Below are 25,027 nucleotides of genomic sequence, written 5' to 3'. Positions count from 1 at the left end.
AGTTTTATTTTATTTATTTTTTATTTTTATTTTTAATTAGCAATGAATTGGCGGCAAAGAGTGACTTAAAGCGTGACTGCGATACTGCGACAGACATTCTGACACTAATTGACACTTTTTGAGGACCAGTAACACTAATCAGTGCTAAAAAAAAATATGCACTGCCACTGTACTAATGACACTGGCTGGGAAGGGGTTAACATCTAGTGCGATCAAAGGGTTTAAATGTGTGCCTAGCCAGTGTTTCTGTGTACTATGGGAGGTGTTTCTACTAGGGGAAGGCCATAGGTGTGCACAGCCTACTGTATTAGGGTGTGCACCCCAAAGCTCAAACACATGCGTATATATATATATATATATATATATATATATATATATATATATATATATATATATATATATATATATATATATATATAGCAGTAGGGCAATAGACAGTGTCGGTAGAGCAATGGACGATGTCAGTAGGGCAGAGATTGGTGTCAGTATTTTTATTATTATTAATTTTTTTATTACTTTTTTACAATTGTATTTTTTTTAATGATTTTTTTACAATAATTATTATTGTTTTTTACAATTTTTTTAGGAGCCCCATTGGGGGGACTTTGGTGAAATATCGGGGTCTAAACAGACCCCTGAATTCTCACTTTTGAGACAGAGAAAGGAAATGAGGACAGAGATTCCCCAGTCCCTTACTCTGCAGCCAAGCAGCAGAGGAAATCTGCGCAGCACAGTGTGATTAGGGTGTGCCCAGGCACACCTGGTACACCCTGTGTGCATGCCTATGGGGAAGGCATTTTCTTTGCAGGAACACAGGATCCATGCCTTCCCTACTGACAGAACGACAATCTGCCTTGTTTACATAGGCAGACTGCCATTCTGCCTGTGTAACGAATGATTGACGGGTGCCGGCGGGTATCGAGTATAGAAAACAGTCCACTGTGCTAGGTCCAGTAAAAATGATATACACAAATATAGAACAGTCCCAGTAATATAGTGATATAAAGTGCTCAAAGTTCAAACTTCAATGTGCTCAGACTTGGGTGCCCCACATAGATAACCTCACCCCCTGGAGTTGACCAACTATCGCTAGTATGGTCCTTTAAGCATGTGGGGAGACCCCTGTAGAGATCCGCTGCTGGCGTCTCATGCAGTGCAGTCCCTCATACAGATAAACAAACCAAAAGAATCCTCATTGTGCAAAATATCGTTCCAAAATGTTTATTAACCTCTTCCCGTCCGCGCTATAGCTGAAAGATGGCTGCAACGCGGACCTACTTTACCGGGAGGGCATCCATAGATGTCCTCCCGTGATCGAGCGGCCTGCGCAGGGCGTGCATGACGTGCTCTGTGATCAGCGAATCTATGAGACTCGGCTGATCACAGATCAGAGTAAGGGGTCGATCCCGGCCCCTTACCACGTGATCAGCTGCCAGCCAATGACAGCTGATCATGTGATGTAAACAGAGCCGGTAATCGCGGCTGTGAGAGGGACATCAGTCCCCATCATGGAGAGCCTCTGCAGAGGCTTCTATGCCCACCTGTGCCACCTACCAGTGCACAACAGTGCCGCCTACCAGTGCCCACCAGCGCCACCTACCAGTGCCCACAGTGCCACCCATCAGTGCCCACAGTGTCACCTATCAGCGCCCACAGTGCCACCTATAAATGTCACCAATCAGTGCCTCATCACCAGTGGTGCCTATCAATACCACTTACCAGTGCCTATCAGTGCCACCTACCAGTGTCCATCAGTGCTACCTACCAGTGCCCATCAGTGCCACCCATCAGGGCCGTCTTATCAGTGCAACCTCATCAGCGAAAATCAATGAAGGAGGAAAATTACCCATTTGCAAAATTTTATAACAAGCTATGAAAACGGAAAATTTATATCAAATACTTACCGTAATTTTCCTTTCCTGATGGACTCCATGGCAGCCTACGTATGGGTTAATCCCGCCTCTCATACCTCATAGGACCCCACTCCCATAAATCTTTGCTTCTAGACAGAGACTGTGTTCCGTAACTTAGCCTACTCCAGCAACTGGGAGGGAACTCCTGCTGCCATGGAGTCCATCAGGAAAGGAAAATTACGGTAAGTATTTGATATAAATTTTCCGTTTTCCTGACAGACTCCATGGCAGCCTACGTATGGGAAATAACTAGCCATACACACCCGGGTGGGCAATTGCTGGTTAAAGAAAAAAAGGTTTAATTGGCATCATCAACAGATAATACGTGCAAACCAAAGTTAACCGTAGACAAAGAAGCCGGTTCTACACAATAGTGTGTCATAAAAGTGTTAATTGATGACCATGAGGCCGCTTTACAGATTACATCTGGAGACACATGTCGGGATGCTGCCCATGATGTAGAGACGCTCCTGGTAGAATGAGCGGTTACCGCCTCCGGAGGAGCCAAACCCTTAGACCTGTATGCCCATTGGATAGCTTGAACGATCCATGATGCGATGGTTCTGGAGGAAGCCCGTAAACCCTTGTTCTTGCCGTGAAAAAGCACAAACAGATAATCAGACTGGCGGAAAGAAGCTGTGGCTTCTAGGTATTGTTTCAGAACCTGCCCAACATCTAGAGGGTGAACATTAGAGTCCTCAGTGGATCTGAAAGTAGGGAGGACAATCTCCTGATTTTCATGGAAGATGGTTGTTACTTTAGGATTCGATCCTAACATGGGGATCAAGACTACCCGGTCTGGGAAGAAGGTAAGAAAAGGTTCTTTGTATCCTAGGGATCCAACTTCAGAAACTCTCTTGGCCGATGTTATGGCCACTAGAAAGACCACTTTGAGAGAAAGCTCTCTAATTGATGACTGATCCATATGCCGTATTTCCTTTTTTGAGAAGAAATCCAAGACGAGAGGGAGATCCCATTTAGAGAATCTTGGTCTTTTCTGAGGCCTAAGCCTTATTGCTCCCTTGAAGAACTGCCTAGTAAGGGGGTGTCTGGCCCATGATACGCCTGTGAAGGCTGAGATTGCCGAAACCTGGACCCGCAAGGAACTCACCGATAGGGACAGATCCAGGCCAGTTTGTAGAAAACCTAAAATGTCCTGAATCCTTGGATTACTACAGGATCCATTGGTGGAAATCACATAGTCCGCAAACTTCGCCCAAATCCTCTGATATACTCTGTTGGTGCCCGCTCTTCTGGCATTCAACAATGTAGCAATAGCTGTACTAGGACAACCTAGAGCTTCCAACCTTCTCCTCTCAACCACCAAGCCATCAGATGGAGCTGGGATGGGCAAGGGTGAAGAGACGCTCCCTGCAGCAGGAGATCTGGTCTGGACGGGAGAGGGACCGGTTCTCGGTAACTGAGCTGCATCAGGAGAGGAAACCATGGCCTGTTGGGCCAAAACGGAACCACTGCCAGTACCTCGACATTCTCCCACCTGAGCCTCGAGAGGAAACGAAGAATGACTGGAACTGGGGGAAAGGCATAGGCCCTGTGGAATTTCCACTGGTCCGTCAGGGCATCCACTCCGAAGGCCTGGGGACAGCGACACCTCGTGTAATATTTCCCCAGCTTGAAATTGCATGGGGATGCGAACAGATCCACTTCCGGCATCATCCCTAGAGACAGGAGCCAATCGAAAACTTCGGTGTGGAGGGACCACTCGTTGTTGTCCAGGGTGACTCTTGAAAGGAAGTCCGCTTGGACATTTTGAATTCCTGGAAGATAAACAGCGGATAGATTTGTTAAGTACATCTGGGCCCAGGACATGATCGGGCTTACTTCCCTCAGTAAGGCGAGACTGCGGGTGCCCCCCTGTCTCTTGATGTATGACACTGCGGTCGTGTTGTCCAGTCTCAGGAGAACTGAGGCTCCTGATATCAGATGGAGAAAAGCTTGAAGGGCACGGAAGGCAGCTCGGAGCTCCAGGACATTTGAGACTATCCCTTGGGATGGGAAGTCCCACCTGCCCTGGGCTATCTCCGTCAGACAGAGAGCGCCCCAACCTCTGTTGCTCGCATCCGTTGTCACTGTAATCCAGGAGACAGGAGCTATGGAGTGACAATTGAGGAGGTTTTTCCGTAGCAGCCACCAAGGGAGGCTCTCCCGCATGGAGGTGGTTACCCGCACCAGATGGTCTCGAGACCCTGGATCCCATTGCTGGAGAAAACCCTTCTGAAAGGGCCGCATTTTCCATTGCGCCCACTTCACCATGGGGGCTGTGGCTACCATAGTGCCGATTATTTTGAGACACTGAGAGGCTCTGAGGAGAGTTGCTGACAATGCTAGGCGAATTCTCTCTCGAATTACCGGAATCTTCTCCAAAGGAAGAGAGATGGTGCTCTCCACTGTGTTGAATAGGGCCCCGAGGAATACTAGAGTTTGTGTCGGAACTAGGTGACTTTTCTCCCTGTTCAATAGCCAACCGAACTCTGTCAGAGTAGATATGACTTGGTCCCGATGTGACAAAATCTGTTCCCTGTCCTGAGACAGTAGGAGTAGGTCGTCCAAGTAATGGTGTAACCGGATGCCTCTTACTCGGATTAGAGCAACTACCGCCAATAAGAGCTTCGAAAACACTCGAGGCGATGTTGTGAGCCCGAATGGGAGACAAGTGAATTGGAGATGCCTCTGGCCTACTGCGAATCGGAGATACCTCTGGAAATCTTTTGCGATCGGCACATGAAAGTAGGCGTCTTTCAGGTCTATGGAGACCAGCCAATCTCCTGGTTGAACTGTTTGTCGGATTGTCAGCAGGGTTTCCATCTTGAATTTTTCCTTCTTTGGTTAAGGATACGACGGTCCTGGGGTAAGAATCCTGACTTGCCCCCAGTAGCACGGGAGATAGCAGAATCCAATTTATTTCCGAAGAGAGAGGAGCCTTCGAAAGGAATCCTGCACCAGGCCTGTTTAGAGGCAGGGTCTGCAACCCATGGGCGTAACCAGAGGGCACGTTTTGCTGTAACTGATGAAAGCATGACACGTGCCACGAGGCGAATAATGTCGATGGATGCCTCTCCCAGGAAGACCGAAGCCAGTTTCAGCTCATGTATTGGAGAGCTCTTGAATAAGTCCTCAGACACACTTCCTAGAGCTGCACCCACATCATCCGTCCAGGACTCCATGGCTTTTGACAAAGCTGCGAGGGCCAGAGCCGGTTTACAAGCCATCCCTGCCGTGATATAGATACGTTTTAAGTCCGTATCAATCTTCCTCTCCAAACCATCCTTGAAAGAGACGGTATCCTCTAGAGGGAGCGTAACATGTCTCACCAGCCTCATGAGAGCTGCATCAACAAGGGGGGCTGATTCAAGATGTTTTACCTCATCATTCTTGAAAGGATACATCTTCGCAATCTTGGAAATTAAAGAGTTTTTCCTATCAACTTTACCCCATTCATCCAGGATAATTTCACCCAGTTCACCCAGGAAGGGGAAGTTCGGGCGATCCTTCTTAAGGTGTTTAAAGTATTTCCTCTGTTTAGAGGGTGCTTCTACTGGTTCCTCCCATCTCAATGCGTCTTTAACCGCCCTGACTAGTTGGGGAACCAGGGAAAAGTCAAAACCTGCACCAGGTTCAATTATCTCTGCTTCGCTGTCCGAGGAGCCGCTAAAAGAGAGACTATGATGAGATGGGCCTGGAACTTCGGACTCCATATCTTCAGCAACTGGAGTTATAACAGAAGGAGGAATTACTGCTCGGTCAAGATCTGCTTTATTAAGAGATTCCTGGACCACCTTCCTGACCAGAGCCTCCACTTGCTGGTCATCAGCACCTCTTTCCTTTGTGGCTCTTGAAAAGCACAACTCACAGAGAGATTTACCCTCTGGGACCTGAGTTTTACATCCCCAGCAAGCTTTCCTCTCAGGGCGGCTGGAATGGCGGGGGGAATGATGGCTAGATTTAGACCTTGACCCCTCTTTGCGGTGTCTGGAAGATGACCTAGTACGTCTAGAACCTGACGTAGACTGGTGATGATGAGACCTAGACTGGTCTTTTTCTTTATGTGCCGATAGCTGTGGTTTAGACCTAGAAGGGCTGAAGGGGAAGAAAATAATACCTTGTTCCTAAATAGTACTCCAAACAATACAGGCAGAACGAAAAATTTAAAAATACTTCATCCTACCTGCGGTGTAAGGGTTGGCCACTAGGGGGCGGTGAGACATCCATGGCGACAGAAACAAAGGACTGCAAACACAATCAATAAGAAACCAATAACTACCAATGTATACTTTCACTTTCTCTTTCCCCTATTTGGAGAAAGAGACCTAGACACAGGAAGGTACAACAAAGCTCCTTACCTCAGAAGCCAGAGAGATGGACACAGGGAAGCCGCTGCCTGAGCGAAAGAGCATCCCAAAGCATAGCTGTATGTGACAGCTATTTGAATCTGCCGCCTGTGATGACGTCATCGCGGCCACAGCGTCCCTACGCTGTGACCGACGCCGCTCCACGGCGCTCGCGCGCATGCGCAATTGCCGTCATCGCGCGCAGACTGCGCAGGTGCGAACCAAGCCTCGATCTCAATCGAGACTTCGCAGCTGCGCAGTCGGAGCGGGGAAGCGGCGGACTGGAACGCAGATGCGTCCCAGCCGCCATGGCCATAGGAAAAGGCATTTCGGACAAAACAAACACACACAACAGGCTGCCAAAAAAAAATTCATAGACAGAAGTATACATTACCACGGCACCTGAGGGGATCCATCCTGGAATGGGAGCAAGAGGAGCGCTCACCGCACGACCGGGGTAATAATGAGGGAGGCCTCCCGCTAATAGCTGGGACGATTGGCCGAGATGCCGCTCCCCAGCCAATGGCCGGTATAATCAGCTCTTCAGGCATCAGAGTGAACCCCGTATGTCCGCCCTGCTAATAGCTGGGGACGCTGGACTCCAACAAGACACCGCCATCATCAAACACGTGCGAACCACCAGGACTGGATCCACAAAACTTCATAAGGTAAGAGATACACTTGGTCCTAGGAGGAGGACAAAAAAGGAACACAGTCTCTGTCTAGAAGCAAAGATTTATGGGAGTGGGGTCCTATGAGGTATGAGAGGCGGGATTAACCCATACGTAGGCTGCCATGGAGTCTGTCAGGAAACATGTTTTTTTTTTTCTACAAAAAACTCTTTTTTTGTTTGTTTAGCAAAAAATAAAAACCCAAGTGGTGATTAAATACGACCAAAAGAAAGCTCCATTTGTATGATAAAAATTTAATTTGAGTACAGTGTAGCATGACCGCGCAATTGTCATTTAAAGTGCGACAGCGCTGAAAGCTAAAAATTGGCCTGGGCAGGAGGGGGGTTTAAGCGCCCAGTAAGCAAGTGGTTAAAAGCATTTAGAAGTAAAAATTATCACTCACATGTTAAGGTGCCTGAACATCCTGGCACCCGGCGTCTGTATAAGGTGATTTTTTTGGGGGGGGAGAACAGTCCCACAATGGTGGTAATCACCGCTATTGCGGTGCTGCTCGATTCCCTATGTTCGTTTGGGCGGTACTCGCTGATAAGCTACCACTGTGTATAATCACAGCGGGAGCGAGGAGCTGGCGGCGCACATGAGCGCCCCCTACCAGGAAGAGCCAGATCACTTATATATACATAGCAGTGTAGCAGTAAAACTGCTCAGGGGCAGACAGCAAGTGGTTAAGTTGTACCTGGAAATATTCACTTGCTAAAAAGTTTACAGTATAGTATAGTATACTATATAGTATACTATAATATATATAGTATAGTTTACTAGAAAAACATTGGTAATGACAGGGGAAGAGAGCCTTCTTTACCTTGACTTGCTGTTCCAGGCCTTGTAACATCATCTTCCTCCCAGTTTGGTCTATTATTCCGACCCGTACATGGACTACACCATTTACCGGTTCTCCATACACAAATCTAAACCAATCACAAAAGAACAATCAATAAATGATTCAAATCAGAATCACTTCACCTAATTCACTAAGTAAAAATATATGAGGCAAAGAGAAATTTCACTTAGTTTAGTAAAGTAGGTGAAGCCGTGCAGACAATCATCTAATCATATATGAGGAAAAAATCTTGCTTTTTAAAAATTTTCCCTGCACGTGATTGGGTATTCTTTGCAAAGTGAAATAAGGTGCCCAATGTGGGTAGCAGAGGCGGGAGGGGATAGATAGGAGGGAATTTTAATTTCAGAGTGAGGATCTGCTTTACAGTATATGTGAATTCTCCCCTTATAAAACAATCCATTCAATTTAAAATAGAAATGAAAGACAAAACATTTGTGTATACATAAAAAAAAAAAATTAAAAATACCTTTTTTTTTCCTTTTACATAAATGGTCACATACCCTCTGTTCTCAACTGCATAAGTTGCTAAGAGAGCTGGGGAAGTAGAAATAGTAGTACACCGGTCTTCTCAATGAATGGCTGTGCAGGGGGCATGTCAGCAGAAGTCTGAGCATTGGATTAGAGCAGGCTGAGTTCCCAGCACAGCCAGAAAACTGACCACTCTGTGCTCTCACGCCTAGTGTGATCAGTTTTCAAAGAGAAAGCAGAGGGACTGGCCTGAACACCAGGGATTTCACACAGGATACTTTTTCATACAAGCATATGGTACAGCAGGCACATAGCAGGAGTATGAAATGTGGGGTTTGCATATTCTTTAACCACTTGCCGACCAGTCACCGCCATTATACTGCGGCAGGTCAGGACGATCCCGCGAACCGTCGTAGCTGTACATCCTCCCCTTTTAAGCGGGATAGCAGGCGCGCGCCCGCTGCACAGGGGGGGTGCCGATTCTCGTGACCAGCGGTCGCGATGACCGCCAGCTACGAGTGATCGCAGGCACGAGAGCCAGAACATGGACGTGTGTGTGTATACACACATCCCAGTTCTGTGAGGAGAGACATATCGTGAGTTCCTACGAGCTGGGAACCATGCTCTCTCATCTCCTATAGTCAGTCCCATCCCCCACAGTTAGAACACACACACACAGGGAACACAGTTAACCCCTTGATCGCCCCCTAGTGTTATCCCCTTCACTGCCAGGGACATTTACACAGTAATCAGTGCATTTTTATAGCACTGATCACTGTAACAATGCCTATGGTCCCAAAAATGTGTCAAAAGTGTCCGATGTGTCCGCCATAATGTCGCAGTCCCGATAAAAATTGCAGATCGCCGCCAATACTAGTAAAAAAAAAAAAAAAATAATAAAAATGCCATAAATCTATCCCCATATTTTGTAGATGCTATAACTTTTGCGCACACCAATCAATATACGCTTTTTGCGATTTTTTTATTACCAAAATTATGCAGAAGAATACATATTGGCCTAAACTGCAAAAAGCAAGGACCCAAAAAAGGGAAACCTTTGTACCCCCCGGTACAGCGGGACTTTACAGGTGAACAAAGCAATTAAATTATGATAAAAAATATATTTATTTATTGAAAATTGCTTAGAGAAGCATAAAAACATGAGAATCTAAACATAGATCTATACAAAGTGCTTATGCAAAGTGCTTATTCTCCATGAGCCTAAGGCTCATGGAGAAATATGTATTCATAATTGAAAGTGTAAAGAAATACATTATGAAAAAATGTGTTGCACTTTGCATAAGCACTTTGTATAGATCTATGTTTAGATTCTCATGTTTTTATGCTTCTCTAAGCAATTTTCAATAAATAAATATATTTTTTATCATAATTTAATTGGGGGTACAAAGGTTTCCCTTTTTTGGGTCCTTGCTTTTTGCAATACAATTTGGGATGTTGGCAACGCTTTACTGAGGGTTATATAATTCCCTCTGTGGTTCACCATACTATATATATTGGCCTAAACTGAGGAAAAAATTAGCTTTTTTTAAAAAAAATTGGGGCTATTTATTACAGCAAAAAGTACAAAATATTGTGTTTTTTTCAAAATTGTCGTTCTTTTTTTGTTTATAGCGCAAAAAATAAAAACCGCAGAGGCGATCAAATACCACCAAAAGAAAGCTTTATTTGTGGGAAAATAAGGACGTCAATTTTGTTTGGGTACAGCGTCGCACGACTGCGCAATTGTCAGTTAAAGCGCGTATCGCAAAAAATGGCCTGGTCGTTGAGCAGCCAGTTCTTCCGGGGCTGAAGTGGTTAAAGTTGACGAGATGGGAAATATCATTTCCATCCAGGAACAGTCTGTTTTTTTCACATAAAGCAACATGTACCTTGTCTTTAGAATAGAGATGTGTAAATGGAATGAGTGCTTATTCCAACAGGCGTACAACATGTATACAAGTACAACCATTGAGCTGTTGATTATAAATTTGAGAATACCTACAAACGCAATGGGGTTGATTTACTAAAACTATAGAGTGCAATATCAGGTGCAGCTCTTTAAAGAAACCAATCAGCTTCCATTTTTTTAAATAAAAGCTGAAGTTAGAAGCTGATTGGCTACCATGCACAGCTGCACCAGATCTTGCACTCTCCAGTTTTAGTAAATCAACCCCTATGCAACCATTTGTTATTTTATTACATTATAATACTTTTATTATAAGTTTCCTTTAGCACATTAACACAAATGAACGCATTGATTTATTACCTGGCCTCCACTTTGATTTTAAGTTGTGCTTTATTTATTTGGAAATAGGGGAGTTCAGGTACGATCTTCACTTCAAAATTTGGAAGAACTGGCAAAGCAAACCGAAATAAATAAAAAAAGAGGATAAAAAAGTGGTAAGTAAGTGGTACTAAAACTATAAGTAAAGTGGTACTAAAGTCTTAATGTAAAGTATGAACAAATACTTAATGACAAATAAATATACTCAAGTAGTATTAACAAAGCAATCTTTGCTTTTCGGAGTCCCTCTGTTACATAGTTTTTTTTTTTGTTTTTTTTTTATCTCTTGATATGGCTGGTAAGTCTGTTATTTTTCAATTTTCTTTAACAGATTGAGCTGTCTAGCAAAAGTGGTGGTTATGCCTCGTACACACGATCGAATTGTTGGCTAACAAAACCGTAGAATTTTGTCCGAAGGGTGTTGGCCCAAACTTTTCTTGCATACACACGGTCACACAAATGTTGGCCAACAATTACAAACATAGTGACGTACTATATAAAAAACTAAGGACTAAAAGCGCGGACTTTATTAGGCACACAGGTAAACCATCTAAAAGTAATAAATTGATTTATTTTGTAAAAAATTGGTTGAAAAAACAAATATTACATGTAAATACATATAAAATAAATAAAGCTGATGTTGTAAACCCCACACAAACTCTGACACCACTTAGTAAGATACAAAGATATAATAAAACATTTAAAAGAATGGTAATTAGAGTTCCCGGGATGATATCCATGTAGAAAAGTAAGTGAAAAAATACTGTGGGTCAGGATGTGAATCCGGGCAAAAATTCCACTCAATCGCTCGACATGTTGCACGTTCGAAGCTTTTTAGTCCTTAGTTTTTTATATGTCCAGCACTGGGACGTTGGCACACTATTACCTGTGTACTCAGTGTCACCCTGTGAAAGTACACATTCATTTCCAACCTCTTTTCATTAGTGACGTACAAGCACTTTCCATCTTTAGTAAATAAACCCCATTGCGTACTTAAAAGTGGGGTATGCCTGTACTAGACGTACTATATGTTTTTTCAGCTCTTTAGCGCCACCCTTTGGGCTCCTTCTGCTAATTTTGTTTTCGTAGAAGTTGGGTGAGTGTTGATTCTCGCTTTTCTTTTCGCGTTTTTCATTTCGTGCTTTTCAGTTCGTTTCTGAATGGCCGTTCATCAACCAGACATGTTGCGGAATCGGAGGAGATAACGTGTTATTTATTATTGGCCTTGGAGTTATTGCTTTGACATTATTTTTTGGTTGAATAATGATTTGATCTGGTATATTTTCTATATTTTTGGATGCATAGAATGCACTTTTTGGTTAAGTTCTATTGGCAGATAGCGCGTCTAATTTTTTTTTTTTTAATGCACAATAAAAAAATTGTGGAGAATAATACTTGGCTATGTGTATTATTTCAAATGACAGTTTGGGAGTAGGCAGTTATATTTTATAAAATACAATGTAAAATTAACAAGGGACACCAACATAGTTGTATCTTTGGCCTTAATAACTACGGGATAATGGTGTTGTGTTAACTTGCTCAAATAAAAAAAAGCATAATAAAATTATTTCTGATATCACTAGATGAAAAAAGCCTTTTTAAACTTCGTTTGCAATAACTCCATCAGTATCACCAGCAAAGCGGCTTCATTACTATCCCATTAAAGAAGAAGAGAATTGTGCGCTGCATTTGGAGATTTTATCATTTGCTTCAAATGTTAATTCTGCATTATGAACGTTAGTTTACAAGACCGACCGCTTCTGGCTCGTCCTTGCTTCCAAAAAGTAAAAAATATTTTTTGTTTATAGCGCAAAAAATAAAAACCGCAGAGGTGATCAAATGCCACCAAAAGAAAGCTCTATTTGTGGGGAAAAAAGGACGTCAATTTTGTTTGGGTACAACGTCGCACGACCGCGCAATTGTCAGTTAAAGCAACGCAGTGCCGAATCGCAAAAAGTGCTCTGGTCAGGAAGGGGGTAAAATCTTCCGGGACTGAAGCGGTTAAATTAAATTAATTTAACAATCACTTTGCAAGTGCACTGGAATTATTCCTAATTTAAGTGAAAATCATGTTCTAATTTGGAATAAAATTGTACTAAGAAATAAAAAATAAAAAAGTTAAAGGAACCGATACAATGTACTTCCATGCAATAATTCATCGATACATTGTCATTAGTTTTGCATTATGTTTTTTGTTTTTGCTTTATAAATTTTTTTTTTTTTTTTGATCTCCTCAATGTATGTTGCAGTGTGTCTGTCTGATCTTACCATATTTTTTCACTTCAAACTCTGTGGTGAAGTTTGATTCTGGAGAGGAGGTAAAATACGCTGATATTCGCCACACTCCCGTTCTGAAAGAGAAAAAAAAAACATAAAAGTGACAGTTGTATTCAAACCAAAAACTAAAAATTAATATTGCAGCTTACCAATTCTTAGATGAGGTGGCTGCATTTGTTTTTTTTTTCTTTTCTTTTAATTTTACCTGGGGGTTCCAACCAGCAAGTCTTATTTTTTAACTTCTTTTAACAGAACAAGCTGTCCAGCAAAAGTGGCAGTTCGAAGGTTGAGGCAGTTCGAGGGGTGCTTACAACAATCAGCTTTTATTCATTTATGTAAAACCTTTATACTAAAAGGAAAACACTGTTTCTACAGCTGTTTACATTTTTTTTTTTTTTAGCTGGGGTCCAGCTATAGTTTTTTAGTCAAGTCCATTTAAATCTGTGCATCTAACACTACCCTCTCCCCTGATTGGAAATACTGTCGTTGCTCCTCCATCTAGAGGGGATACTCTCTTTGACAGGAAGTGTGTCACCAGTCAAAAAAAAAAAAGGGGGGGTAAAAAAGCCTAAAAAATAAAACAAATGCAGTCACCATATTTAGGAACTGGTAAGCTGTGACATTTAAAATATATTTGGGTTTAATTCCACCTTAAATTACCTACTTGTGTTCAGCCGCAGCATACACTAGAGGGCGCTGTGGCTTTAAATTCTAAGCTGAATTTCGGGCTGGGAGATCTGGGGTGTGTCAGGAGTTGGACTGTCAATAGTATTATTAGAGCGGACAATTGACAATCGGCTACTCTGAACACTCACGTTACTTTCTTGGACAATTAAATATGAACTATGGTGGTTTCTTCAAAGTAATGTGTCCTGTCTTTAGCAATCAATAGCTTTACCCAAAGTAAAATTTTGAAAGCTAAATTGTGATTGGTCAATATGCATGTCTGCACTTTGTATACTGCTCTGAAATTTAAAAGAGAAACTCCAGGCAAACAGCTCAACACCAGACACGTGCAATTAGTTTAGTTCCGAATTTCTTTTTTAACAAATTTTGACAAATTCGTTAATTCTGAAATCTCCGGATTTCCAAATTTTCTAATTTGTGAATTTTCGTATTTTTGGAGTTCCGAAATTACGAATTTCCAAAATTTCAAAACTTCCGAATTTCGAAAATTTGTAATTTCGGAAATTCAGACATTCGAAATTCGGAAATTCAAAATTTCAAAATCGGAAATTCGGAAATTCAAAATTCGAAATTTTGGAAATTCGGAAATTAAAAAAAATTCCATAATTTGGAAATCCGGAAATTCGAAAATCCAAAAATAAGAACGAAAATCCGAAAAATTCAAAAATCCATAAATCTGAAATAATAACTAACTAATAACTTAACTATAAATGATAGGTATTGGAATTTCCTTTCAAATTTGGCTGTTAGTGAACATAACTAATTTATCCAAAGTTACGAATTATCCGAAATAACGAATGACGTATCTTAACAAATTAATAATAATAAATAACAATAATAATAAAAAAAAGGTTTTATTATTATTATTATTATTTATTATTAATTTGTTCCGTTCCATTTGTTTAGATGCAGCATTCGTTATTTTGCATAATTCGTAACTTCAGATAAATTTGTAATCATTATGTTCACTAACAGCCAAACTTGAAAGGAAATTCCAATACCTATAATTTAATAGTTCATTATTATTAGTTAGCTAGTTAGTTATTATTTAGGATTTTCAGATTTTCTTTTTTTTTAACTTTATGGATTTTCTTTCTTATTTTCGGATTTTCAAATTTTCGGATTTTCAAATTTCCAAATTTTCAGACTTTCGAATTTTCGGATTTTCTAATTCCGAAAATTCGAAATTCGAAAATTCAAAAATCCGAAAATTCGGAAATTAAAAAATTCGAAAATTCAAAAATTCAGAAATTCAGAAATTCGAAAATTCAAAAGTTCGGATTTTTTAATTTCCGAATTTTTTAATTTCCAAAAAAAACAAAAAATGAATTAAACTAAAACGAAAACGTCAGTGCACATGTCTACACAACACATTGTTACAATACATGTAAGAGGGCTGTTTTACCTGCCAAAGGATTTATATCTCTGTCCATTCAGTATTGAGATTAATGCAGCTCTTCCATAGGAGGACAGCCTATTTCTATGCTAAAATTTTAGACTGTAGATGGCATACAGTGGTGTTACTCCCCCCCCTTTTCCGTGATAAGCAACAACTGATGAGGTCATCCTTCTGCTCACTCTGCTCTCTTCTCCTATCAGCATGTTCTTTTATCAGCACATTTGCAAGGAACACACATTGGCTCCCAGTCCTGCCCCTCCCTCTCCCAGTCCACTATAAACTAGATCGCAAGAGGCTTTTATCCTATATATATTATTAGGAGACATAAGGAGACATGACACGTCAGCCCTAAACAAAAAATTGTAATATTAGTTTGGGATGGGAACATTTAAACCCAGGGTCCTAGAACTGCAAATCAGGAATGGTAAAGTGGTAGTAAACTCTGTTACACTACTTGTAACTACAGGTAAGCTTATAATAATAAGCTTATAATAAGGCTTACCTGTGGTTACTGTGAATATCTCCTAAATGTGCGCCGTTTAGGAAATATTCAGAGAGCATGCAGCCAATGACTTACATAGCCGGACCTCCAGAACCCGTGCCAGAAACAGGAGTGACATCATCACGCCCCTGGCCACTCATGTAGCCAGAGGCCGTGAACCTGGAAGAAAGACCGGGGGAAAACGTCAGCCGTCAGCGGTGACGTTGCAATGCCTGAGGGCTTCGTTCTAAGGTAAGTTTCTCAGCATGTGCTAGTATGCGATGCATACTAGCACATTATGACATTGCCTTGCAGGGAAATGTTTTTTTAACCACCTGCAACTTACAGTTTAGTACAACTAACATTGCAGGAATATTGCAGAGAACATATAGAACTTACGTTGAAATATCCGGAATCGCAAGCTTGTCAGTCACAACTGAGGTCTTGGAGATCTTCTGGGTCTTACTCACTTTCAAACCTTCCGCGTTCTAAGAAAAGCAAATCCAGATATGAATTCCTAAGATAGAAGCCAGTCTAATGCTCAAACCTGTTAATATGCTTATTTTAAGCTAAATTCCAGGCACAAATATATTTATGTATCACCCTGGGGTTTAGTCAGGGGGCTCCTCACCAAATTCCTTGTCAGGGGTAGCTACCATAGTTAAAATTGTTAGAGATCCATTGATTTCTCCCTAAGTTTGGCCTTGTTGTACTTTTCTCTTTTACTACTAGGTGGCCGGGTAGTTGGTGGTACTAGATATGAGAAGGGCAACCCAAGGTCAGGTTATGAGTATATGGGGTATCTCAGCCAATGGGCAGGGGTTTTCTTCCCTTGGCCTGCTGGGAGAACCTATATATTCGGGTGAGGTCAGGTGATCTGTGTTAGGTGATCGGTGTTCTGTGCCACTTGGACTGCTGTCTGGGTGGACATGTGTCGTCTGCCCCGGACTGCTAGGCCGGAGATTGGGCCTATCCCAAGGGCATCTGGCTGCCGGGCTGTGTGAGGGCCTATCCAGAAGTAGGAGGGCAGCGCAGGGTCGGGACTGTGGCTTGCAGTCCAACCAAAAGTGACGGTTCTGCTGGCCGGAGAACCTGTCAGTGGTCGGAGGTAGAAGGGAAGCTGTCACCACTAAGGGACCAATCACCTTTACCAGGGACCACAGTGAGTAACTGAAGCAAGTACCGGAGCAGCATTCTCACTGAGCGGGCACGGTGGAGAATCGGGAAACTTCAGGCAGTGATCGAGTCAGGGACCCAACCAGCGGAGATGATGCTTGCAGAGCAGCCTTGTGTGTCAAGCTAGGGACTGAGCTGGTCAGCAAGGGTGAAGCTTGAAGGTATCCGAAGTGCCAACCTAGGGACCCAGCAGGGAAGCGTGGGTGGTGCTTGAGGGAAGTACCACCGCAAAAGCCTTGAGGCGCTCACGGGATTCAGAGAATCAGAGGGTCCAGTGAGAGACCAAGAGCTCAAGGGGCTGAAGAACTACTAGTAGAAGTTTTAGTAATGCTGAGAGAACTGTTATGTTTGAATTAGGAACTGTTAAGTACTGTAGCCATAGGGGACAGCAAATCTGCACCTGCAGAAGTGGCACCTTGCTGGGGCCTTTCCCTGTACGGCTGTCCTCCTATTGAAGCCTCGGAGTCTGCCTATTGAAATTGCAACTACTTAAGGGTGTCCTGTCCCTAACCCTCTTTCCCTTGCAAAATATAAAAGGACTGTTAAAAAAAAAAATTTCATCCAAGAAGTGCCTGGCACCCAATGACTTTTACCACCTTTGCACCCACTATGCCTCACAACCCACCACATATGTCAGCGGTCTGTGGCCACAAAGTCTCTCATTAGACTGGAACAGGTTAGAGATTCTGCTACATTATTTAAAGAGTCACTAAACCCACATCATCAATAGCATTCTATTGACCAGAATGTTAATTTAATGTGGCCATTAGAATATATTAACGCGCAAAAATGCACCTAGCATTTGCACGCACTCATGCACGGTTATGCGGGCTTGCGCATTTTTTCTGCCCAAACGCTCCTCTGTTGAATGCGGAAGTGATGGTTTTTTCCTGCCTCTGAACAAAACTGCCTCTGAACATCTGTAAACACCTACAGTATCTCACAAAAGTGAGTACACCCCTCTCATTTTTGTAAATATTTTCTTCTATCTTTTCTTGTGACAACACTGAAGAAATGACACTTTGCTATAATGTAAAGTAGTGATTGTACAGCTTGTATATACAAGAGGGTATCTACAAGAGGGAACTAATTACTTGATATCATTTAGTATACATATGTTGTACCAGATACATTTAGGAATTCATTGGTAATATAATGTTAGTGTCTGTGTCACAAGATTGCCCAGTGACCCAGAAAACCATACAGGAACTGTGTTCCTCCTGACTTCCTCTCCAACAGCAGTGCCGCTGCAGAAGAGCGACACTGCACTGGAGAAAGTAGACTGCACCTGCCTACATGAGGAAGTGGAGAAGGTGAATATAAAGCTGGCCATAGATGGAGTGAATTTCTTTCCTGAAACCACGGGTTCTGTCCGTGCCAGATGGGGTACCTGTCCCTACTCTAACAACTCGCATTTTGCGCATACCAAACCTGGGAGCCGGGGTCTTTTATAGGCTTTGCCTGACCCAAGATGGCTGCCAGAGTCACATGGGATGGCAAGCATCCAATTGGATGCTTTCCCAGTGACCCTGGAAACCATAGAGGAAATGTGTTCCTCCTGACTTTCTCTTCAACTGCAGTGCTGCTGCAGAAGAGCACCACCTTCAGTGGAGGAAGTAGACTGCACCTGCCTACACGAGGAAATGGAGAAGGTGAATATAAGGCCGGCTATAGAGGAAGCAAATTTCTTTCCTGCAACCACAGATTGCAATAAAGGAATTTGCTCGATTCCCCCCATCAACACTGACAGTGTTGACAGGACAATCCCTTTTGCTGAACCATTGTGGTCTCCTGGTGGGAAGGCGGGGGAATCCGTCCTGGCCAGAAGATCACAGTGATTTTTATTAGCGGCTATAACGGCCGCTAGCGATACTGGCCTGTAAAATCAGGCAGGCTGGTTGTTCATTGATTGACTTGGGTACATTCAGCTTGCCCATATATGATTTGAACCGTATATGGCCGGTTTAAGTGGATTGGGGGTGGGAATAGTTTGGATTAGTAAGACACTCTTTCACTTTGTCCTAAATAGGCAAAGTGAATAGTATTGCTGGACATTCAGTAAGGTCCATAAATATTGGGACATCGACACAATTCTAATCTTTTTGGCTCTATACACCACCACAATGGATTTGAAATGAAATGAACAAGATGTGCTTTAACTGCAGACTTTCAGCTTTAATTTGAGGGTATTTACATCCAAATCAGGTGAACGGTGTAGGAATTACAACAGTTTGTATATGTGCCTCCCACTTTTTAAGGGACCAAAAGTAATGGGACAGGTTAACAATCATCTATCAAACTTTCACTTTTTAATACTTGGTTGCAAATCCTTTGCAGTCAATTACAGCCTGAAGTCTGGAACGCATAGACATCACCAGACGCTGGGTTTCACCCCTGGTGATGCTCTGCCAGGGCTCTACTGCAACTGTCTTCAGTTCCTGCTTGTTCTTGGGGCGTTTTCCCTTCAGTTTTGTCTTCAGCAAGTGAAATGCATGTTCAATCGGATTCAGGTCAGGTGATTGACTCGGCCATTGCATAACATTTCACTTATTTCCCTTAATTTCCCTTAATAAACTCTTTGGTTGCTTTCGCAGTATGCTTCGGGTCATTGCTTCTGGCCATCTGCACTGTGAAGCGCCGTCCAATGAGTTCTGAAGCATTTTGCTGAATATGAGCAGATAATATTGCCCGAAACACTTCAGAATTCATCCTGCTGCTTTTGTCAGCAGTCACATCATCAATAAATACAAGAGAACCAGTTCCATTGGCAGCCATACATGCCCACGCCATGACACTACCACCACCATGCTTCACTGATGAGGTGGTATGCTTTGGATCGTGAGCAGTTCCTTTCCTTCTCCATACTCTTCTCTTCCCATCACTCTGGTACAAGTTGATCTTGGTCTCATCTGTCCATAGGATGTTGTTCCAGAACTGTGAAGGCTTTTTTAGATGTTGCTTGGCAAACTCTAATCTGGCCTTCCTGTTTTTGAGGCTCACCAATGGTTTACATCTTGTGGTGAACCCTCTATATTCACTCTGGTGAAGTCTTCTCTTGATTGTTGACTTTGACACACATACACCTACCTCCTGGAGAGTGTTCTTGATCTGGCCAACTGTTGTGAAGGGCGTTTTCTTCACCAGCGAAAGAATTATTCGGTCATCCACCACAGTTGTTTTCCGTGGTATCCCGGGTGTTGCTGAGCTCACCGGTGTGTTCTTTCTTTTTAAGGATGTTCCAAACAGTTGATTTGGCCACACCTAATGTTTTTGCTATCTCTCTGATGGGTTTGTTTTGTTTTTTCAGCCTAATGATGGCTTGCTTCACTGATAGTGACAGCTCTTTGGATCTCATATTGGGAGTTGACAGCAACAGATTCCAAATGCAAATAGCACACTTGAAATGAACTCTGGACCTTTTATCTGCTCCTTGTAAATGGGATAATGAGGGAATAACACACACCTGGCCATGGAACAGCTGAGCAGCCAATTGTCCCATTACTTTTGGTCCCTTAAAAAGTGGGAGGCACATATACAAACTGTTGTAATTCCTACATCGTTCACCTGATTTGGATGTAAATACCCTCAAATTAAAGCTGAAAGTCTGCAGTTAAAGCACATCTTGTTCGTTTCATTTCAAATTCATAGTGGTGGTGTATAGAGCCAAAAAGATTAGAATTGTGTCAATGTCCCAATATTTATGGATCTGACTGTACAAAACTCACATATCTTGCTGTGGATGGTCCTGTCGGCACCACTCGGCTCAACAGATTTCAATCTAAAAATCAAAGGAGCTAGGTGGAAAATTCTCAGGTGAACATTGACTGAAGGCAATCAGAAGCAGTCATTGTTTGGGTTGGATTTTGACAGCCGCAAGAGCAGTGGCTGTCAGAATACAATAGCAGGCTCCTCCATCAATGCTATTTAACGTGTATGGTTAGCCTATCTTTGATCATCACCTTCTCTTGAATGTTTGGTGGAAATTGGAGCTATCAATGAAGGATTGCTGTGGTGTGCGGGGTGTTGTGATTTGGCACTCAAACTTTAGGAACTGAAGTTGCTAGTAGCATGATAGAGCTCCCAGTTGGATACATTTTTGGTGAAATCTCAAAATAAGTTTAATTTTAGAAATCTTTTATACAGTAGGAGGACAGGGCCCTATTTTAATACTGTAGATAAAAGCATTACTCACAATCACTGTGCTGGTGATGGATTCTTCTGTGGGTCTCATCATGTGGTCCAGTGTGAACACTCTGAAGTGAACTGCAGAGAATTTAAAGAAATAGGTATGAATAGTCAAACAAATGAAACAACCAGTAATAACTCATCTTGTGCTTTGACCATGCAGGCAGGGCCGGGACAAGGGGTGGGCAGGAGGAGCAGCTGCCCTGAGCACTGTGGTATCATGTAAGGTAGGAGGGCACCGCAAAGAAATTGAGGGGGGGAGGATTTGTGTTGGAAGGAGGAATTTTGGGGGTCAGCAGGGGGTAAGAATTGTTCTAGGAGGGGACACTTGGTGGTGATTCAGGGGTGATTTGTTTTCAGAGGGGGTGGAAAAAGAGGATTTGTGCTAGGAGGGTTAATTTGAGGGGTTTGTGCTAGAAGAGCTGATATGGTAGAGGGGCAAGGGTATTTGTGCTAGGAGGAGAATTTTTTTGGGGGAGGGGGATTTATGCTAGTAGGGGTGATTGGGGGTGCTTGTACTAGGAGGGGAGATTGGGGGGGGGATTTATGCTAGGAGGGGGATTTTGAGTAGGGGGGAGAAGGTATACTCGGCGGGGAAATTTGAGGGGTGGAGGATTTGTGCTAAGAAGGGTTTTCTTTTTGTAGGGGGGCATTTGTGCTGGGGGGATTTGGAGGGAGCAGAGAATTGTGCTGGGGGGTGGGGGGTATCAGCAGGGGGTCGACTTGTACTGGGAGGAGGGAGAATTTATGCTTAGGAGGTAATCATGCAGACTAGTGCCCATTTTTTTTTGGGGGGGGTAAGGATTTTTGCTGACAAACAGTGCTCATACATCTTGGTAAGGGGGCAGGGGGGGGGGGGGGGCTGTCACAGTTTGGCATGTTCGCCCTGGGCTCTAGGTGGCCTTGTCCTGGCACTGCATGCAGGACTCCTTAATACCCAAAAGTACTGGCAACTGGATGAAACGGCGGAAGAGTGAAGGACTGGTGAATATTACTCCATATTCCCATCGCACACGTTCCTGGATAAAGCTCTAGAAGATTTGGGTGCTGCAGCAACCACCAACTGGACACTGGTTTAGAAAGTCACAATGAGGATATTTTCCAGCACACCATGGATCGACAAGGTAGCGTTCAAAGGGATTTTTGTATTGCATGATCACATCACAGAGCAGGTAGTGCAACATTTCGGAGCAACGTAGGACCCCTTCACATGCCTGATGAAGGGGCCCTGTGTGGCTCCGAAACATTGCACTACCTGCTCTGTGATGTTATCATGCAAGAAAAAATCCCTTTGGACGCTACCTAGGCGATCCATGGTGTGCTGGCAAATATCCGCATTGAGACTGGTGAATATATGCCCTTATTGGGCTAAGCACGAGTTTGCTTTAAACTACTGTGGCTATAAACATGATAACATATTATTGGGAAGTAATAAATAACTAATGAGGAAGATATGTCAGTGAAGGGATGAATTAAATAAATTCCCATAAACTAGCCACTGACTAAATACACCTACAAAAAGACTACAAGCTGACCCCATATCTAAAAGCCTTATAATCCCCCAAAGACAGATCTTGATCCTGAACAGACCGAGTGCCCATAGGCTTGTGTGCACACGGGGCTTTATTGCTTTCTCTCAGTCCTCTGGACTCTCTAGTGTACTCGCTCGCTAATGCCCAAGGCCAAGTGGGGGCACGTTTATGTGACCTCAACATTATGGTGGTACCCCGGCTTAGAAGCGAGCTGTACACTCCGGTGTCTCTGTGTTATAACCTAAAGCTGCCATACGGGTGCCTCCTGGTTCCACGATGCATACACCTGCCCAGGATGCAACATTTTGAAGGAGACACCACAGAGCAGTGTCCTGTTCCACCAGTCCGGCTTCACTCTGCTACCTATCCCCCAGTGACAGAGTAGGTCTCGACGTGTGACAAATAAATAATGCTTATTCATACTTAGGGTTTCTGCCACATGGGTCCGGTCCTGGTTGCTGGGGCACCAACTGCTCAGGAGGTAGGCATATTGCATTATGATATTGACTATTTAGGTTAACCCATTTTTGTATGGCATGGTACCCATGTAAGTTTTTAATATTTGTACAATAAACTTATATTTTATAATTGTGTCGGTTTAATTGTGCCAGACTCTATATATGCCCTGAAAGTCCCTTGCTACAACAATTTGGTGATCCTGAGTATGATATATGGGATGTGGGCATGTTGTGACACAGATCAACTATCATAACATTTCTTTATGATAGAGTTAGATGCAACTTAGATAGATTAGATAGATAGATAGATAGATAGATAGATAGATAGATAGATAGATAGATAGATAGATAGATAGATAGATAGATAGATAGATAGATAGATAGATACCGGTTTCTTTGGGGTTGTACACGCTCTTGTCAGTCTGGATGAAGATGTAGCCTCTCTTGAAGGACACAGGTATGGACACAACGTTTGGTTTTGCTCCCAGGACGGCACTAGTCATAACCAGCTGGACATACCTGCTACTCCTCCGTTCATCCAACTGACATTTAGTGGCCAATCTGGGGGTAAGCTGAGGGTAAAATATAGAGAATAAGCAGTCAACGGAGATGTACATGACACCAACAATCCTAAACAAACCTTATGACCCCTCTTAGAAATCTGTTCACATGGATAATTTCAGCATTGGATTCAGTCAGTAAAGTCAGTGTAGTATATATAACACAGTGTATTGAAGTGGATAAGGGGAACCCTGCAGCAAAATTAAAAAACAAAAATGGCGTGGGGGTCCCCCCAAAATCCATACCAGGCCCTTCAGGTCTGGTATGGATTTTAAGATGAACCCCACGCCAAAATTTAAAAAAAAATGGCTTGGGGGTCCCCCCCAAAATCCATACCAGACCCTTATCTGAGCATGCAACCTAGCAGGCCACAGGAAAAGGAGGGGGGACGAGAGAGCGCCCCCGCTCCTGAACCGTACCAGGCCACATGCCCTCAACATGGGGAGGGTGCTTTGGGGTCCCCCCCAATGCACCTTGTACCCATGGGGACAAGTGCCTCATCCTCAACCCTTGCCCGGTGGTTGTGGGGGTCTGCGGGTGGGGGGGCTTATCATAATCTGGAAGCCCCCTTTAACATTGTACCCCTACCTATTCACCAATAAAAATGTAAATGACAGGAGACAGTTTTGTACAATTCCTTTAATAATAAAAAAAAAAGTGTCCCGCGATGTCCATCCATCTTCAATCACTGCGCCAATTGTCCCAAAAAAAAAAACAAAACACAGAAAACCTCAGAGAGGTGTCCCCGCGACTGCCGTCTTTTCGCTTTGACAGCTGTTATATAGGCAGGGGAGGGGCCACCCGGTGACATAAACATGGGTGACCCCGGCCCCTCTGACGGCACATGACGTCACGTGACATCAAAAGGGGGCGGGCTCACTTGTTTGTTATTTAAATAAAGGAATTGTCCAAAACTGTACCCGATACCCATTCACATAAGGAGGGGGTGGGATCTGGGGGCCCGCTTGTTAAAGGGGGCTTCCAGATTCCGATAAGCCCCCATCCGCAGACCCCCACAACCACCGGGCAAGGGTTGTGGGGATGAGGCCCTTGTCCCTATCAACATGGGGACAAGGTGCTTTGAGGGGACCCCAAAGCACCCTCCTTATGTTGAGGGCATGTGGCCTGGTATGGTTCAGGAGGGGGGGGGCGCTGTCTTGTCCCCCCCTTTTCCTGCGCCCGGGCCAGGTTGCATGCTCAGATAAGGGTCTGGTATAGATTTTGGGGGGACCCCCATGTTATTTTCTTTTTAATTTTGGCGTGGGGTTCCCCTTAATAGCCATACCAGACCAGAAGGGCCTGGTGTGGACTGGGGGGGAGCCCACACCGTTCTTTTCAATGATTTTTTATGTATATTGCCGGGATTCGGCAATACATTACAGCCGCAAGCAATTTTAAATGACATTTTTTCCTTTAGAAATGTAGTTTTACTGCGGTACTGTTATGAACATGAGAAAGCTGTGCTACTTTACAGGCAAACTAAGGGGACCCCCCAGGCACGATATTTAAAGGAATATTTCATTTTTATTGTTTCACTTTAAGCATTATTAAAATCACTGCTCCTGAAAAAACTGCAGTTTTTAAAACTTTTTTTTGCATTGATCCATGTCCCCTGGGGCAGGACCCTGGTCCCCAAACCCTTTTTATGGCAATAACTTGCATATAAGACTTTAAAATTAGCACTTTTGATTTTTCATGTTCGTGTCCCATAGACTTTAACGGTG

The 25,027-nt window shown here is 43.2% G+C and overlaps 1 protein-coding gene across 1 annotated transcript in view; it reads right to left on the bottom strand.

The window, feature by feature from the left end:
* The window catches only part of LOC141107567 (complement C4-B-like), a 179,969-nt gene that overhangs the window by 133,076 nt on the left and 21,866 nt on the right, over positions 1 to 25,027 (bottom strand). The window contains exons 5-10 of the mRNA XM_073598404.1: positions 23,131 to 23,314; positions 20,760 to 20,830; positions 15,791 to 15,879; positions 12,816 to 12,898; positions 10,530 to 10,617; positions 7,757 to 7,862 (exon numbers count right to left, since the gene is read on the bottom strand). Coding sequence (XP_073454505.1) covers positions 7,757 to 7,862; positions 10,530 to 10,617; positions 12,816 to 12,898; positions 15,791 to 15,879; positions 20,760 to 20,830; positions 23,131 to 23,314 — 621 coding nt within the window. The remainder of the gene's footprint in view (positions 1 to 7,756; positions 7,863 to 10,529; positions 10,618 to 12,815; positions 12,899 to 15,790; positions 15,880 to 20,759; positions 20,831 to 23,130; positions 23,315 to 25,027) is intronic.

This window comes from Aquarana catesbeiana, linkage group LG09 (genome assembly GCF_042186555.1).
Source record: "Aquarana catesbeiana isolate 2022-GZ linkage group LG09, ASM4218655v1, whole genome shotgun sequence".
NCBI lineage: Eukaryota > Metazoa > Chordata > Amphibia > Anura > Ranidae > Aquarana > Aquarana catesbeiana.
This window is presented reverse-complemented; position numbering and strand designations above follow the sequence as displayed.